Source organism: Scaptodrosophila lebanonensis, unplaced genomic scaffold (assembly GCF_003285725.1).
Source record: "Scaptodrosophila lebanonensis strain 11010-0011.00,11010-0021.00 unplaced genomic scaffold, SlebRS2 tig00001415-arrow-pilon, whole genome shotgun sequence".
Classification (NCBI taxonomy): Eukaryota; Metazoa; Arthropoda; class Insecta; order Diptera; family Drosophilidae; genus Scaptodrosophila; species Scaptodrosophila lebanonensis.
The window spans coordinates 9,072,872-9,090,983 of NW_022060742.1; the positions used below are offsets into that span (position 1 = coordinate 9,072,872).

General features: G+C 35.6%; 1 protein-coding gene across 3 annotated transcripts in view; it reads right to left on the reverse strand.

The window, feature by feature from the left end:
• LOC115632570 (capon-like protein) overlaps window positions 1-18,112 on the reverse strand; it is an 87,458-nt gene that overhangs the window by 17,435 nt on the left and 51,911 nt on the right. For 2 of the 3 annotated variants that reach the window (XM_030529793.1, XM_030529792.1), the window contains exons 4-6: window positions 8,387-8,458; window positions 6,468-6,563; window positions 6,241-6,408 (exon numbers count right to left, since the gene is read on the reverse strand). In XM_030529793.1, coding sequence (XP_030385653.1) covers window positions 6,241-6,408; window positions 6,468-6,563; window positions 8,387-8,458 — 336 coding nt within the window. Of the gene's footprint in view, window positions 1-3,674; window positions 3,806-6,240; window positions 6,409-6,467; window positions 6,564-8,386; window positions 8,459-18,112 lie in introns of those variants that run through there. The other variant, XM_030529790.1, reaches the window with a different exon arrangement.

Consider the following 18,112-nt stretch of genomic DNA (forward strand, 5'->3'; position numbering starts at 1 on the left):
TCCCGGTTATGTAAGCACGTAGAAACTTGCAAGAAATTGCCACTAAACTGCTAACTGTACAACACGAATGAAGGGGAAGAAGTCTTCGTGTATTTACGTTTGTACATACTCGTATACTCGTATATAGTATGTATAAATGCCCAGAAATAGAAATGCTTTGCTTTTAAGGGTCATTACCGTTTCCTGCTCTTTCGTAAACGAAGTAATAATGATTTATTGGGCCTATTGGGCATTGATGAATATTTGTAGGCTTTATAGTATTAATAACTCATCCGAAGTAATTGATTGAAGAAAACTTTCGTCGTCAGTCCTATCCTATCAACAGTCTTATTAATTTATTTACTTTGCCAATAAATACCTGCAAGCAGTTATCTTTGTTTATTGTTATTTTTATTTTTTTAGGAAATATTTGCGCGTAATGAGTCCAAATCCTATACAATAATTTATTATTTAATTTAAAGTATTCAACTATGAAGGACAGACTTTTCCAATCAAAAACATAGAGGCAACATTCTAATTGCGAATCAACTGCATAAACAAGAACCTCAGCATAGCAATGGTCTAATACATTTTTTTGCAGATGATATTATCTTGGCCATCCACCTGATCTTCCTTTTCGTAGTAACTATTATCCCTAATTTTCTTGAGTTGCTTAGGAAAATATAGGTAAAGGATAATATAAAATGTTACAAACAAAATAACGCAAGTCTTAAAACATTTTGCTGTAATATATTTCTTCCCATCGTGGCAAAATATGCACCCCAGTTAGCTTGTACTCGTATTTCCATTTGAATTAAGGATATATATTAAGGAATATAGCAAGCAAAGATTCCAAAGCACGATGGGGTCTACGAGTTGAAATTCAGTTCGGAACTACTTTTGATTTTGTAAGCAATATAATTTGGTTATTATTCGAAACACTGCCTAGTTTGTCTTTATAATTTCATTGTTATTTGTTTTAAATTCAGTTCTCGGTAAATTAAAGAGTCTCTCTTTTAGGTATAGTGCTGTGGCGCTAATTTGAGAAACAATAAAAATTGGTAAAAATTAATTGGAAAATATATTTTTGGCTCGAAAGCATTTTGACAAAAATATGCACGTTGCTTTGCAAAAGAATGTAAACAAAATTTCAATACTTTGGCTCACTTGTAAATAGAGAAACTTGAAATTAAAATAAGCAGTTAGTTGATTGAAAATGAATAATTTTTTAGATTTTAATGTATATAGGTATTTAATGTCAAACTTTTGCTTTGTAACTTATTAATTTGAACTTAAAACCACAAATAACTCCCATTTAGTTCGGCTGTGGCATGCACGTGTTTATTTTCATTAAACTGAAGTATTATGCGAACCAATTCAAGGGTAAACTACTTGATAACTAATTGCACGAAAACTTATATACTTGAGATCCTTTTAACAAATACATATCACACACACAGACGTGAACATCATATTGCAATTTTCTGTGGCGAAGGCATGTCTTAAAACATCAACACATAATTATTTGATTTTAACTTTGAAGCATTATTTCATCCAAGACATTTAGTTATCATCAGGAAAACTTAATTGACTTTCCCGCCGGAGAGCTGCGAGCAAAAATTGTATTTTAAGTACCAACTTATATATGTATGCATACTTATCGTATATTCATAAGTAATTTGTTTCTTGTTGGCCTCAAGTAGCACAACAAGCAGAGAACAAGCGTGTACGAGTCAAAATGATATATTTTCAATTTTCAAAATACTTTAAAATGGCTATTAAAATAATGAATCTATTTTTGCTGTATGCGAAAAACTGAATTTTTGCTGATTGCGGCCATTTTGTGGGGCTCTGTTGTCTACAACTGCGTCTTCCACGAACATGTTTCGGTTGCTTTTGCCGATTTCGGTTCTACTTCTAGTAAATTTTTCATTTACACCAAGGATTGTGGTGGAGGAGTCGAGGGAAGAAGGGTAAGCATTGAGCTGGCGAACATGAACATGAATATTAAAAGCCGGAAAAATATTTGCCCGTCTGCCGGGCAAGCAATTGAGAAATTGCCGGTCGTCTTCAATAAAATTGACAATTCAGCATTTTCTTTGAGGAATTTAATTGGAATAAACATAGAAATGTGCTTGCATTTTATTTAGTTTTAATGATTTTCAATGCTTTTACTCGCACTCTGTGACACATTCTTCCAATTTGCTTTCAGGAATTTGCGTTTTATATTTATGGGTTGCATTGAGAGAAAAACTTAGCTGATAACTTGGATCAAAATGAATGATTGAAGGTGCTTTAGCAGAGGAAGTAAACAATAACGAAACACTGCACTCTAGCTAATAAATATAGTTTGACGCAAATCGTTATACTTTCGAACTGAAAATATATAATTTAATTTTATGCACGATGTTTTTTATTTTACGTTTTCACTTGGAATTGAACTTGTGGACTTATCGAAAGTTTTGTGTGTTTTTTGTGAGTGTATGTTTTTGTATTTCTCTTATGGGCGGCTTTTTTAAAAATAAATAAATGAGCTAAAATCATAAATATTTCGTGCTATCACGTGTGCGTCTCTATTTCCCATAATCTTATTTATTTATGCTTACGCCTTCGACTACCTGTGGGGAATATGGCTCGTTAAGTTGTTGGCATTGGTAGGGACCTGTGTTATGATCGATGCTAGCGCAGAGTGGGCGGTTGGCGGTCGGCGCCAGCGATTGGCCCCCAAGTTTGTGGCAATTTTATGGTCTTGTCTAATATGCATAAACAATGTTAGCCAACTACGTCAGACAAACGCTTTTATATTTGTTATTGGTTTCGTAAAGGTGAGAACATGGAGTGCGCAATATATGATCAATTAAAGCAAAGCATTGGATCATTGTGGATGTATTTAGAACAGTTGCCTATATGCTGGCAAAGTCATTTATATCCCAGAGCCTGTAATAATTATTTGGTTTGCAATTAAAATTCGATATTCTTTTCAGGTTGCCTTTCCACCCGTTCCCTCCCCATTTTTTGACATATTTTCTGCCACGTGTCATGCAACTTTTGGCCATAATTAATTTTACACATTTGACAACTCGAATTCGCCCACTTGGTCTCCTGTTCTCTCGCACACTCAGCGCATTATTCAATTGTTCAGTTCAACTCAGCTACGATATGGCTGCTCTACAGCCAGTTGCTTGGCATTGTAGCGCCTTTTTAATTCTGTTTTTGTTGTCGAATTTAAAAACAGAATGCTGTTGTTTTTATTTTTAAAATAAGGCAACAAAAAGTGATTTGCCTGGCAGCCAGCGTTCGTTTAATGGCGTCAGGGCAACAGCAGCGTCAAATATATTCCTTTATGTATATTGAAAAAATCGGCTTGCAAAAAAATATCAACGTGGCACAAACCAAAGCAAGGCACTCATGACAAACACTTTTGTGGCCTGATATTGCTTTGGTAATTGTTGCTGTTTTTTAAACTTTTTCGATGCTTGTTTCCATTTCATTTGACCGCATGATCTATGGACTAGCAAAATATTTTGTTTAACGCTCTGACATGCCATTTGCGTGAATTTATTTAATTCATTTCGCTACATTCGCATATGCTGAATATTTATTATATTTCGCACATTACGACACTTTGTCTGATACGTTTATAGAGTTAATTTGTTTATTTGTTTGTTGGTTTGTTTTGAATTTGTTGCCTTTACCGATTCGCAGTTAGATTTCACTTTTTATGCACTTGCAGTCTGCATTTGTGGCATGGCACGCACTGTTGCATAATTCTATATTTTTTCGCATGATTACAAACTGCGGTCAGACACTAGACATATGTATATGCATGTATGTACTATATGTTATGTATGTGTAAGCCGACTTGTAGGATATACGTCTGTAAAGGCGCGCCGTCCATTTGGCACTGGACAAAGATTTGTGAGATTTCGATCAGTTGCCGGTTGCTGTGAAGCTTTTGTTGCTCAAAAGAGCGAAGCTTTTCACGCTCTCTGCCTCTCTTACTCTCACTCTGTTTCTTGTTCTTTCGATCGCTTGCGTGCTGCTCGTTTAGCTGTTAACACTATCGTTTGTTTGCCATGCTGCCTGTGGCGTTTGTTTTGTTCCGTGGCCACCATGGCGTATACGCGATTTTTTGCTGCACTGTGCAGCGCGTGCTGTGACGTCATTGCCTTTTGTTTCGCGGAAGTAAACACAAGCAATGCACACTTCCCACTCTCTGGCCTCATCCCGCCCCTTTGTCTGCCACACTTTTTGGATACTTAGCTTTAATTTTAGCCCCTGAGCCATAAATCATACGTTTTCATCGCATTGTCTTGGCAGCTGCGGCCGCAACCAAAACAACCACAGAAAGAAGCGCGACGTTTATTTGTTTTCCAAGTGGTCAGCCTTATCGTCGTCTTGTTCAATGTACTGAGCAAAAACAACAAACAAAGTTCAGACAATTGCGCTGCATTTTCTATTCATTTCATCTACGTTTAGGCCTCTGCTTATTGTATTCCACTGACGCACGGGGCGTATGAGCAATCCCTGCCGTATACGTGCATTGCGTGTGAGCCAGCGTTAATTTCTTATGTCACTTGTCACTTTGTGTGATGGATTCTTTTTTTAAAATTTCTGCGAATTCGCAGAAAACTTGTTCTTAATTAGAAATTGTGGCACAAAAATAGAAATTCCAACTGCCAAAGCGTCCAGACTTGACATTGTCGCTTGAGAAAGTTGAAGGCCAGCTGAATGAAGAAATGTGCCAAGCACTAGGATCTGAGAGCGAGAGTGAGGGAAAATGTCGATTGTAAACATCTAATCAAAAACATTTCCAATTTACCGGTAAGACGACAAAAAGCAAAACTTCAAACGATTTCTAGAAAATTGTTTGGTGGCCAAAACAAATTGCAATTGCTGTACAAAGTAAAACGATTTATTTACTAAACAAATCCGGCCCATAATGCGGCACATACAAATCCGTTGTGTCGCTGCCGCTAGCCACAATTAAATGTATGCGAATTTTATTTTCACTACGGCGGCTTCTTAGCCGCAAAGATGAGCCAGACATCCAGACATCCGGACCGGCAGCCAGGCAGTCGGCCAGTCAAGTAAATATCGAGCTAGCTGGCTGGCCAATTGGCCCACTGGCTAGACCCAGACAGACAGACAGACAGACATTGGCCATAATACGGAAATGTAGCGACCGGCGACTGGCGGCCAGCGTTTGTCTGATAGACAGTTGCGCCATATTGTTGCCGTCCGCTCCGTTGATGCTTATGCGCCGCAGGCAACTAGCAAAGGAGCGCATCGTGTATGTCAGTTCTGGGGGCCACTGGGTGCAATGCGTTTAAAAGTGTGCCAATGCGCAACAAGGTGGAATATTAATCGTGATGGGCTCTTTATAGCGAAACCTCTAGACATTACAGTTCTGTGCAACCATTATTATGAGGTGGATCAAATAATCGTTGCAATGAGCTGAGTATTTTTTCAGATGGCTTATAATTTGATTCATTCTTCGTCGAATAAAAAAGTAATCATTTCTACTGTCCAACATTAAGAGATTGTGAACTGAACTCCTTTTAAATCAAATATATTAAATAAATATTTTTCCCAACATTGGCCTCAATTTTATTTAAAAATTGACTACAGAAACTAATTTTGCACTTGAAAAATGCAGATCATGCAGTCAAGAGCCCACACCCCTCAAATATTATTATGACCTAAGTTGATAATAGTGTATCTAATTATTGGGTAATCGTCATTGTATTAGCGTCGATTGTTTATTTATTTTTTTTGATATATAGTATTTGCGCGATTGTGTTCGCTGTTTCTGGCGCTGGATAAACGCCAAATGGTGTGCATACAATTTGAAAACAAGGCACACATAATGTCATGTTCAAATGCGCACTGCTCTTTTTATTTATAGACAGATTCGCAGCCAATATGTATGTATATATAGATATATATACATATGTATGTGCATGTAAGCTAGTCAAGCAGTCAGTCAGGCAGTCAGTCAATCAGGTCGTCGTCAGTGACATGTCGTCACCCATTTTCAAATCTGCGACTGCGGGAATTTTTGTGGTTATTAAAATTTGCACATGACAGTATTTGGCTGCCTTACAAGTAATATGCAGCAGTCAGCACAACAATAACAAAATCAGACAGAATTTGTATATGAATAGCCTGTTGTGAAAGTGCAGTTAAAGCAGTTTTAATTACTATACAATATATACATAAACATACATATATAGGTGTATTCCCTATAGAGGTACTCACCTTTTTGTGACTTTTGAAAACGGAACACTTGAAGGTGTCCGTACTGGCATCGCGCGCTATATAGCTGAATATCTTGAGATCGCTGCTATCGTGTGACACATAAAATATTCTATAAATGGGATGATTGAGCAGTTCGATTTCCTCCGGATCGTTGGTCCAATTCTTTTTCTGCAAAACTCCATCTTAGTGAAATCCTTTCAATAAACTACAGATATAGATAAACTTACTTTTCGCCGACGCTTCTTGAGTACAACACGCACGCCATTTACCGATATGTTTATGGTCACCTTACGCTTCTTCAGATTCTGCACTTTGCATTCGTACTGTGGGTGAGAGAAAGAGAGAGAGAGAGAGACAGATGTGAAGGAATGAAAGGAACGTTTAAAGCTGCGACTTAGGTGTGATTTTGATTGTGTTTCTATGTGTGTGTGGCTGTGTGACATGCCGTAATGCCGCGCTTTATGCCAGTCTTAAGTAACGTCACGTGGTGACACAAAGTCACGATGTCAACATCAACGGCGAGAGCAATGGCAACAGTAATGAGAGAGCGACGTAATGCTTGAATTTTCAATTAACATTTGACTGCTTTGACGGCAAAGGCGCAGCTAATGGTGGCACATGACAATAACATGCGCAATATTTACCGCGCGAAAATAAGGGCAGACAAAGCTAATACATGCACGAACACACGTACACACACACACACACACACACACATGCATGTGTTACAAAACCAGCAAACAATGTTTACGCACGCACAGCCTTACGAAAATTGCATGAGTTGCGCGAATGGGGAGCAGCTTCTCTATACATATGTATGTAATGTTTGTATATTTGTCCGTGTGAATGCATGTTTGTGTGTGTGTGTGTGTATGGGGGTGTGGCAGATAAACAAGTTTGCTGCCTGCTGCTTTTTATGCCGCTGCCATTGTTACTTTATGTAACTGTAATCAAAGCCTGCAAAGATGGCAAGCAGAGGGAGCTGAAACTGAAAAAAAGTGTTGCCTACTTGTGGGCGCAGCAGGAAGGAAACAGAAAGGAATTTAAAACCGCTTACGCTTGGGTGAAAGCAATGCCTTCAGATTCTGCCACAGCAGCCATGGATTTGTGCGCCCAACATTCTCATTTTAATTGGCAACAAGAATTTAAGCAGCCGCCGTTGTAAGCAGATGAAGGCACAGCACAGCTTATGGGGCGTATGCATGTTTAATTTCACAAATGAGATTTTCGTTTTCGATTTCTCCGCAAACACGTGACATGTGCACAACACCAACAGCAACAGCTTAGTAGGGCCTACACTTGCAGCTTTTGCCGTTTGATAAATTTCAATTTAGCAAACCCAAAAGAGCGGTTGGAAATCTTAATGCCTAAAGAGGGTAGTTTGAAATATAATTGAAAAATAAACAAAGTTTGTGAATGAATCGAGTAACTTTAACGAAATTGCTGAATACTGTTCAATTGTAAATTTTTACAAACAGCATTTATTTCGCATACTCTGAACAATTACTAATTTGAAAACTGGACGTTTTCAATTGATTTATTTCAGTTTGTGAATAATGAAAGTTCTTAAAGTATAGTAAGCGTATTTAATAAGCAGGAATATAACCCCTAACCTGTAATTGTTTATAATATAACTGAATATCTAATGTATGAAATGTTTTCCTAAATTGCCTCATTCTTCAAAAGAATTATATTATTTAAGTTAATAATATTCGATTATTTTTCCTTTTCTCTTGTTGAAGTAAACATATTAGGCAACTGGGTTATCTAGTAATTAACGAGAGTGTTCTAATTGTAATGTATTTTTTACATTTATATAAAGTCACAAAGCACACACATTTTGGCATTTAAATTACGCATTTGGTAATTATACTTTTAGATTATAATACAGTCATAGCATTTTTAACGAATATTTGTAACACAGCTCTCGCACAACAGGCTGACAATCTTTGTTTGGTCTTCACTCATTGAATATCAGGAAGTTGATAAGTTTGATGCTTTGCTAAGCTGCACGTGCCACTGTTGTACATATGTACATATACACACAGACATACAGACGTTATCAGACAAACAAAACTGTTAAGTCATTAGTAGAATGAATCCTCCGAATTCCCCCAGTGCGTATACGCAATGCGCCCATACTTACCCTAATGCGTCGCATGGCCTGAACGATTTCAGCGCGTGTATTCGGCCTCGGCACCTCCTCCCAGCCAACAAACTGCAATGAAAAAGTAAAACGTTATTGTAATATTTTATTAAGGTACGAGTATGTATGTGGTCATGAGGTAGTTGGCAATTTGCATGGCCCAACAAATCAGCAGACAAAAGCAGAAAAGTCAGCAAAGGCACCCAAGTGCCTACTTCAAAAAACACAAACAGGCGCACACCAATGCCAGCAAGAGCAGGAGCAACAACAACACCAATAACAACAATAGTAGAATGCTCTCTGCCCCAGTGGCACACAATAAACCAATTTTGCTTCTGTCGATTTGAATGCAGAAAGTTTGCTGTCGTGTTCCCAAGAGGGATTGCGGAGAGAAGCAATAAGCTGATGCTTGGAGGGGGGAAACGTGCGGATGAAGTTGAAATGCGTCAATAGCTGGCCGGCCGCTAAGTAGAAAAATTGAGCGCGCGTGTGCATTTAATGTGCGAGTGATTTTCATTGCAGCCTCGACACAATAAAAGTCGAGTATTTTGCATTATTTTTAATGTGTGACACTTTTCTAAATATTATTGCGTATATCATATATATACTTGTATGTATACTTTATTAAAATAGACAGTGAAATGATCAAGTTGGATAAGAATACATCTAAATATGATAGATTAGGGAGGCAAACGAAAGGTTTAGGATTATTTAATTAAATAGCTTATAAGTTATGTGTCACTTTCATGTATTCTATGGTGAACCATGAAGTAAAGGTTATCTTTTTTATGCTAATAACTAAAGATTTTTGAGACTCAGTAATCGTTGGTCCAAGGAAGTCACCCTTATACGAATATGTGGGTCTACAATATATGAATTATTATAAATTAATAACTTATAATTGATCTAAAGCCAATTCCTTTTATTGTTGCATATATTGCTTTTTATTATACTGCAGCAAACTTCCTCTAATTAGAACTTTACTATTTACAACCTTTTTCTTTAGTATGCAAGCCCATCTGTTCTTTGAGTCATTTCCCTTTTCAGTTCTTTCTCTTTAGTAAACAGTAAATTACGCCACATTGCACTTTTCTGTTTCCTTTCATTACTGTTTATTGATATTATCAGAAACAACTTTATTTAGCTTCCATTCTCTTTTCCACTATACATTTTTACGAAAAGATTTAATTTTTAATAGTTTTCAACTTAAATAATGCAACAAACCGAACTGATCAAATTAAAGATGATTCGGGATAATTATATTATTTTAAAGGCTAGCTTATTTTTCATTTCTTAAATATGTTTTTTTTAATTGTAGAATATTCAAACGATATGTGGGGCAACACCTCATTTACTCTCTTTTATTTAATCTTTTTCCCGCACTTTATATAAAAGCTATCTTTTTCGAATTTCCTTTAACTAAAATATATTTATTTTAAAATTTTTTCGTATTTGTTTTTTTTTTTCTTTTTCATTTAGTAAAACAAGAATGCCTCAATATTTGATTAAGCTATCTTAAAAGCACCCAGCAATAGTTTATGCTATTGGTTTTAAAAAAATCATTTATAAAATAATAGAACAGCTGGCCAACTTATAAAATTAAAAAATAAAACCCTACATGAAGTGCGAACCAAAAAGTGTCTGCCCTAAAATTGCGTCACTATTTTCATTTTCATTCGCATTGGCAGAGCAACGCACTTGAGGAGGCCAAAGAGATATGTTTGTAGCGTTGACCAAGTGCAGCAATTAGAGCACTTTCCGAGTTGTAATGGCACTTTTTGGCAAAACATACAAATTTCTGGTATTTATAGCACATTTGTCAGAGACCATAAATATTCAAAGCGACAGGCTAGAGTGATAGAGCGAAATGAGGAATTTGCAGCACTATTTTTGCATAATCTTGTGCATTTATTTCAAGCGGTTGTTTAAAAATAAATGCAAAATTTATTTTTGCCAACAAGCACACACACAAACATAAACACACTCTCGTGGTCTCAAGCATAGCGTATACGCAGTGTGCGCCCGAATATTTGCATTGCATCTCAAGGATAATGAATGCGTAGATATGGACCTAGATTTAAGAATTTTATTACAGTGACAACAACAATTTAAATGGAAATGACATTACAATAACAGCAACAAGAATAATCACAACAACAACAATAACAGCAGCCCCTACAAAACGGGAGAGCGACAGACTTGATGGCGACACTGCAGCCGCAGAAGAAGCAGAAAAAGCAGAAGCTATAGCGCGCCATCTGACAGTGATAAAATGTGCATAAGATAGCAGCGACCCCGCCTTCATCAACCGCCCACTGACATCGCCCATTTGCCGAGCGACAAATAATGCGCGACAATAAAAATAAATATTTATGGGCAAACAAGCGAAACCGCCCCTCCGAGTGGGAATTGCATGTAAGATTTGTCTAGGGTTGTGCGAACACTAACAAATTGTGTTTTCATACTATATCTTGTAAATGGCACAACAGATGCAAGGCTAGAATAGGCTTTTCCAATTATATTACGCCCAAAGTTAACACAGAAGCATACTTTACGAGACTAAATGATCCAGTTATGAACGAAAATGCATTAGTTCGACCATCATTAGTCCAAGACATCATCACTCTATCCATCTACCGGAATACTTAGAATCCGAACACAATACTTTCTCCACCCATACGCAGTACGGAGAATCTTAATATTGAAAACAATATATTTAGCCGGAATCGGTGTACTTCGTGATTTTGGATAAATTTTGTGTGGAAATAAGATTCATGAGTTTTGGTCTAAAATTTCAAATCAATACCAGCTTATCAAGAAATTGAAAATTTCGAATAATATGCAATAAATGCATATACAAATTGGGCCACGGGAACTTAATTATTTTTTTTAAATTTACCATTTTTCTTAAATATACAAAAGAAATGAGTTAAACCATGCTCTAATGTAGATATATGTATTTTAATCTTCTAAATGATTTTAGGATCCTCGTAAAGAACAATTAGTAGACAACCACTTAACAATTAGAATGGCAGATGCGAATCATATCGAACACATTTAAATTCTGATAAGATCAACTGATATATAAAATAATATAATATAAGATTGCAAATCAAATAATTGAAAAAAAACATAAGTACTAGAAAATGTATACTCATAGTATGTAAAAACTAGCCTCAAGCCATTAATTGTTAATAAACCCTACATCGAGCGAAATAAAACTGGAATCAGATTCCCTTCTTGTTTTCAGCATAGTAACCAAAATATATTGTATATCGACTGTGTGGTACAAAAATATACATATATAGAAAACGTAAAAAATATCTCTAAACATGTGAAGGACGCTGGAAAAGACGTTTACAAATATAATGCTCGCGAAGAGTTTTGGAACAAAACAAAAAAGAAATCGCACAAATCTGAATGCAGAAGTTTGCTTATAAATTATTCATACAAAATGTAAATTAAAAGGTACATTGTGTTTGGTATGAGGTTTTTGAAGACAGTCTAGACGCATATAAATTCAAAGCAGATGTTTTTATTTTCATACGACATATATTTTGTTAAAGAACGTCAGAAATGCTAAGCTTTGTTTTTGAACAGAGAGGCAAATATCTATATAATATACTATATATATAGTATAATATAATAATATAATTGTAAAAATATCGAGCCTAGGCTTTTTACTACTTATACTAACTATTTAAAAGACATTTTAAAAATTTAAAGAAAAAAGTTACGCATAAGGTATCAAAAGTTAGTTGAGCAATATGTTTTTACTATTGTTTCTAAAATAATGTTAATACCTGTACCCGAAGGCGAAAAGTGCATACTGGAAAGTCTATAGGCAAAATTTATGAAACTGGAAGAGGGATGAGTGATCAGTAGAAGCATGTATGATTCATTGCGATATAACGTATTGGACCCCTTCAACTTTCATCTTGCAAATCGTTTATTATTAGCCAACACATGCTTATTTTTGAAACAACATATGTCAAATAATATCAAGCAAATCGATGTGGCTGACTAATCAATCAAACCCAACTTGTTGTGCCTTTCAACGAATATATGGAAACAAACAAAACAATAACTCATACACTATACACATTTGCAGATATTCAGATATTTGGATATTTGTGATGAATGTGCCGACCAAAGATCACAAAAAAGCGGGCACACGCTTTATGCGTTTTAAAATATGAACACATGATGTATTTTTTTGGGAATCTGAGCTAAATATAAAAGGCAAATGTTTTTAATTTCGTAGAAAATAGATTTAGCACATTGGCAAAATACAATTAAACTCAAAAAAGCAATCGAATTGAAATGTTTTTATGCTAAATTGCTTTTTAGACTTTTGGTTTTTCCATGAAACAAAAACAAATCGCAATCTAACCTTTGAAGAATAATTACATATTTACATTCATGTTAATTAAAATGCAAAATTATGACAGCCCAGCTGAAGCGAAAAGTAAACAAAATTTTAATTAGTAACACCTGGTTATCATTATGCGTAATTCATTAAAATGTTTATAAATATAATTTTATATATGCCAAATGCATGCATCAGAGCTAAGCTATATTTAAAGTACATACTTCTTGCACTATGGATAGATTGTTAGCTTTAGTACGTATACTTAAGAGAATCTATCTATATAGAAGCGACCACAGATATTTAGCTAATTTAATCATCAGAAAATAAGAAAATGATGCATTTGATACCAATCTGAAACTAAATACTTTAATAAAAAGTTGCAGCATTTGCGTCAACAGAAGGTGGGTCCAAAAGGTCGCCCCATCCATATTTGTAAGAGTTAGATTTCATTCTATGCGGCTCACCAATATGACAATCTTCATTAGACATTAATCAGTAAAGTATCTTTCATACTAGCTAGATGGGCACCTCCCTTCATAGTCTATCTTGTTCATTTACTATTTAAAGGTAATTTTAATATGGAATGATTGATTGATTTTAGCAGCATAGATATTTCGTCCAAAAAGTATAAATACGAAATTTTATTTTGAAACCCCTTTAAGGGGTGCATGTAAAACAAGACCTATGCTGTCGACAAACACTACATTAGGGCTGCTAATGATTTTCTTCAGTTCGTATTAAATTATATGTGAGAGAGACGAATAAATAAATTATAGAAATACCCCGTTTTGCTTAACAATTATTTAAGGTTGATGTTAACTAACACCATATATTTAAGTCTAAAGAAAATGAATTTAAGCTGAATACTTGATTCATTTTCAATCTAGAAAGTAATTACTGCCAACCTTAGAAGCCATTAAATTTGGATTAAGTAAGCTGCGACCGCATCCGGCAAACGCTTAAAGCGTATAACGAGAAAAGTCCCGAACGAATTTTAAATGAAAAAGTATAATCAACTTTAATCAAACGCCACATAAACCAAACTTAAATACCCACTGCACTCTATGCTAAATTTTTCGTACCTAGAAGGAGCACACAAAGAAAAAAAAGCTGCTCAGCAAGCACAACATAAAAAATAAAATGAATGAAATAAAAAAAATCCATCCACAAATATTTAAATTGCATTAAATTTGTGCAAACACAAAAGATACAGCGCTTATCCTACTGAACAAATCCCGCTCAAATAGAACAAGCACTGCTCGTTGAGCTTGCCAAGCATAAGCATTTAAATTAGAGCAGTGCCAGGGTCCGTGAGTGAAATGTAAAATGACTTCTATTTTATTAAATAACACGAAATGCAGCCTAGTTGGGGTGCGTCAAGGCTGGGACCTCACCATACTAAGTTCGAATTTATACGAGGGGTCTGGAGCTGTAAGAAATACATAATAATTATATTTTGTTCCCTTGTCACTTGAATTATTATATATTTTTTCCCCCATTCCATTAAGTATTTTTAATATAAATATATTTTCAATTTGAACTTTTAATTGTAATTTGTTCAATTCTCTTCTAGAGTTTTGTAAGCGGACGTGGCATGGAGATTTGAGGAAACATTTATCCTAGTAAGTGTTAATACATATACATTAATTTTATATAAATTTAGGCTGAATATACTCGTAAAAAATATAAAACACACTTTGGCATGGCGCTGTGCATTTTGTAAATGAAAGCCTCGTGATTATCACGCTCGCATCTCTAATCTGAAAGTTGCTGCCTTCCATTGCTCTGAGCTTTATTCTTCCTGCTCCTCATCTTTGTTGGCAACCATTTTTTGTGTTGGAATAGAACTTAAAAACCATTTGGTTTCACTTGCTGCCATGCAAATAGCCCTTGGTCTTGCTGCTTCGTTTAAATTCATTTGCTTTGATTAAGCCGAGACAAAATGGCCGGCGCAGGCATTAGCTAAACTTTTTACTTTATTGCCAGCCCTTTTGGTTGAACTTGACGCATTTTCATGCAAGAGTTCATAATTTGGCTAAAAATAAACGCCTTTACCTACAAAATTTATGGCGCTACTCACAATCAGGCTTTATGTGTATGTGTGTGTGTGCGCTTGTTATGGCCATAAGAGTATTTTTTAAGACAATTTTATGAGCGTATTATTTTTATTGATTTTCCAGCACTTGGCACAACCGACGGGCTGTTGTTTATTTTATCATACAAAACATTAGAGTACACACGTTTTTGTGTGTATTTCACTTTTTTCCACGTCGATTTTCTATAAGTTAGTGCCAGTGTTGCTAAATCGAATGGAATCACATTAGGGGTTGCGTGACGTCTGAATGCGCCACGTTTCCGAATGTGGATTTATTTCTGTGCATTTTTGTTTATATTTACATGAATTTAGCGCTTCGATGAAAGTGGTTCGATGGAAAAGAACAGGCTATATGGAAAACAGGCAGGCAATATAAACTTTTACCACCTAGTGTCATTACGTCAGTTCCAGGCCGGCCACAAATTTCGGCAAGCGTTTTTTGTAGCAATTAGGCAGTTTAATGCGACTAACAGCCTGATAAACATCATAGAGAAATCAAAAGCAAACCGTACAGCAGCAAACGATGGTCGTCGAGTGAGAGGCATAAGTGGCATAAAAGGGTGCACGATAGCCTGAAGGCAACGGCAAACAGATTAGAACAGCTTAGTCTGGTGTGGTGCCAGCCACAAAAACGAACAGAGATGAAGGCAAAATCGCAGCATAAAAAATCACGCGCATGAGATCTTTTTTATGGTTAGGTTAGTTCCTTTTGGTTCGCCATGACGGCCAATGTAGCTGCAGGCGAGATGGACGTTGGCAGCCATCGCATTTTGTTCCCTTTTATACTCTGCCCAAAAAGGGTTGAAGGGTGTTTCATATCAGTTTTATGTCAATGCATGTAACACATAAAAGGAGCCCATAACAAGGCAACGCTATCATGTTGATCAGCATCGTAAACTTTAAGTAACATCTCTGTTGATTGACGAAATGAAAGCAGCGATCTCGATTATTTTAAAAGTATGGGACTCAAAGCAGAATATATTTTTTGGTTTTCAAAACGAATAAATATGTACCTTATATATCTGCACTTCTATTGATAGAAATCAGAAAATCATAAATCAGATGTGAATTAGGAAATATTAGCCAACTAATTTGTGGAACTGCCATAAGTAAAAGTAGTATCATACAGGTATGTTGTTTTAGGCAACAACGCACTAAATACTTAAGAAAATGATTAATTTACTGAATGGAAGCAAGTCGGTTGAGTAATAGTAAGAGCCAATCCAAATAATTATTAACATTAAAAATAAAAGAAAACATTTTTTATACTTTAACAGCATACGATTTTTTATATTTATCATTGAAAACCAATTGGTTTCACAATTAACCTTATTTCTTATTACTTCGAATTCAGAAAACATAAGTTTAAAGAGCCATACCACTAATTTCACTGACAACTCAGCTCCATAAATATTTCTTAAACTAACTGAAACGACAGCATACGACAACGCACAAAAGAACAAACAAAAAAATAAGCGGAAAGAGTATATAAACAGCAGTGTGCCAAATAAAGTGTTTTCTTTTACTTCCTTTTACATTCTTCTGCACTTTTTTCTTCGCATTTGCTTTCAACAATGTAAAACATTTGTATGCGCAAATTTTCGCAGGGTTGAACAAGCATTTTTTTCTTAATATCCCCGCATACCTATATACATATATTTTTTAAAGCCTTTTCCAGCGCTCCTTGCTTGCAGTAAGCCTTGGGGCCAAGCGGGAAAATTCATGTACATAGCATTTTAATGCATACCGAGTGTAGCATAAGTATGTATGTATGTTTGTATATTTCAGAAGAGTGGAGGCAGAAGAAAAATTGCAGCATACTTTCAGGCTGTGTATAAAAAATGGACCGTGAGTCGCGCAGAGAGTCGCATTTGGTTTGCTCTTAATTTTATTTTGTATGTTTGCCAATGTACGCACAATCACACACACACACAAATGCATAAACAAACACACACGCAGGCACGAGTCGCCATAAAAGTCAAATATAGTAGCCACATTAGCAGGAAAACCGCAACAACAAGCAAGTACATGCATACATACATGTGGAAAGCGAAAAAATTGAAATTAATTAAGAAGCGAAAAAGATCATTTGTCTGCATTATAAGCACAATAAATTTCCGCTGTTTATTGAAACATTTAATTGGCCACTTTGTCTGCTCATGTGCGCGCTATGCTACCATTTTTATTTTGTTCGATATATTCGATATACTTGTATTTTGTTGCCTTTTCTTGCTTTTCAACGTGGTATTCCCACTAATACTTTGTGGCAGTTTGAATGGGTTTTATTGATGAATTGCTCAAGCATTGTTTATTTGGAGAAGTGCAAAGACAAATCACTGGGCATATCTGATTTGACATTTGTTAGAAGCAGGTTAGTTTTATCTGAAAATGCGATTTCTGATTAATGTGACTCTCAAAACTTAACACATAGAAGAAAATCTTTAAGGCTAAAAGTGAAATTCAATAAAGTGAGTAATTCAGCCAAAGGCAATGCTGCTACAAACAATTTTTGTACTCGATAAAGAAAGCTTATTTTATATTAAAAAACAAAAGTATTAGTAAGAAAAGGATTGGTTGCTTTTTTATCACAAAGATCAGGCAGAGCTACTGAAAGCAAGCTATGTATTTATAGATCCGCTGCTTCTACGAAACCTTAAATGTTGAGTCTTTTATATTGGTAGCAATCGCTTTATTTAATTCTCTCTTTTACTCGTTCTATGCACTTTTTAATGCAATAAAAATTGTTTATTCTTTGAAATGTGCATACGCTCAAACGGATTTTGTAAGCTACTTATATTTATATTTTGTTCATATACTTGTATATCAATGTTTCTTTTTCAAAGGGTGTTTCTGATGATTTTAAATTTATGTTCTTCTTTTAAATCCATGATACTTAATATACATACGAAGGTTTATTTCCATTAGGTGCGCTTTGACTTTTCCTGCTCGCTTTAATGCTCGAGAGTTCAAGTCATAAAAGCACACATAAAAAGCAGGCGAACATTTAAAAACGGAAATCAGCAATGCAAAAAGGGAGCCAAGCACAAGTAGGTACCATCATCAGCCACCCACAAAAAGTGGGTTGAAGAGTTTCCCGCTAATAATGTTAATTCCATCCCGTCAGCCACCCCCGAAAGCACCCACCGAAGATAATCAGCACGCCAACGCAAGGCGCTCCCTCATTCGCTGTCTTGTCTCTCGCTCTCATATACTTTTTGTTTTGCTTTCATCTTCTTTAGTTTAGTTTTGTGCACATCCT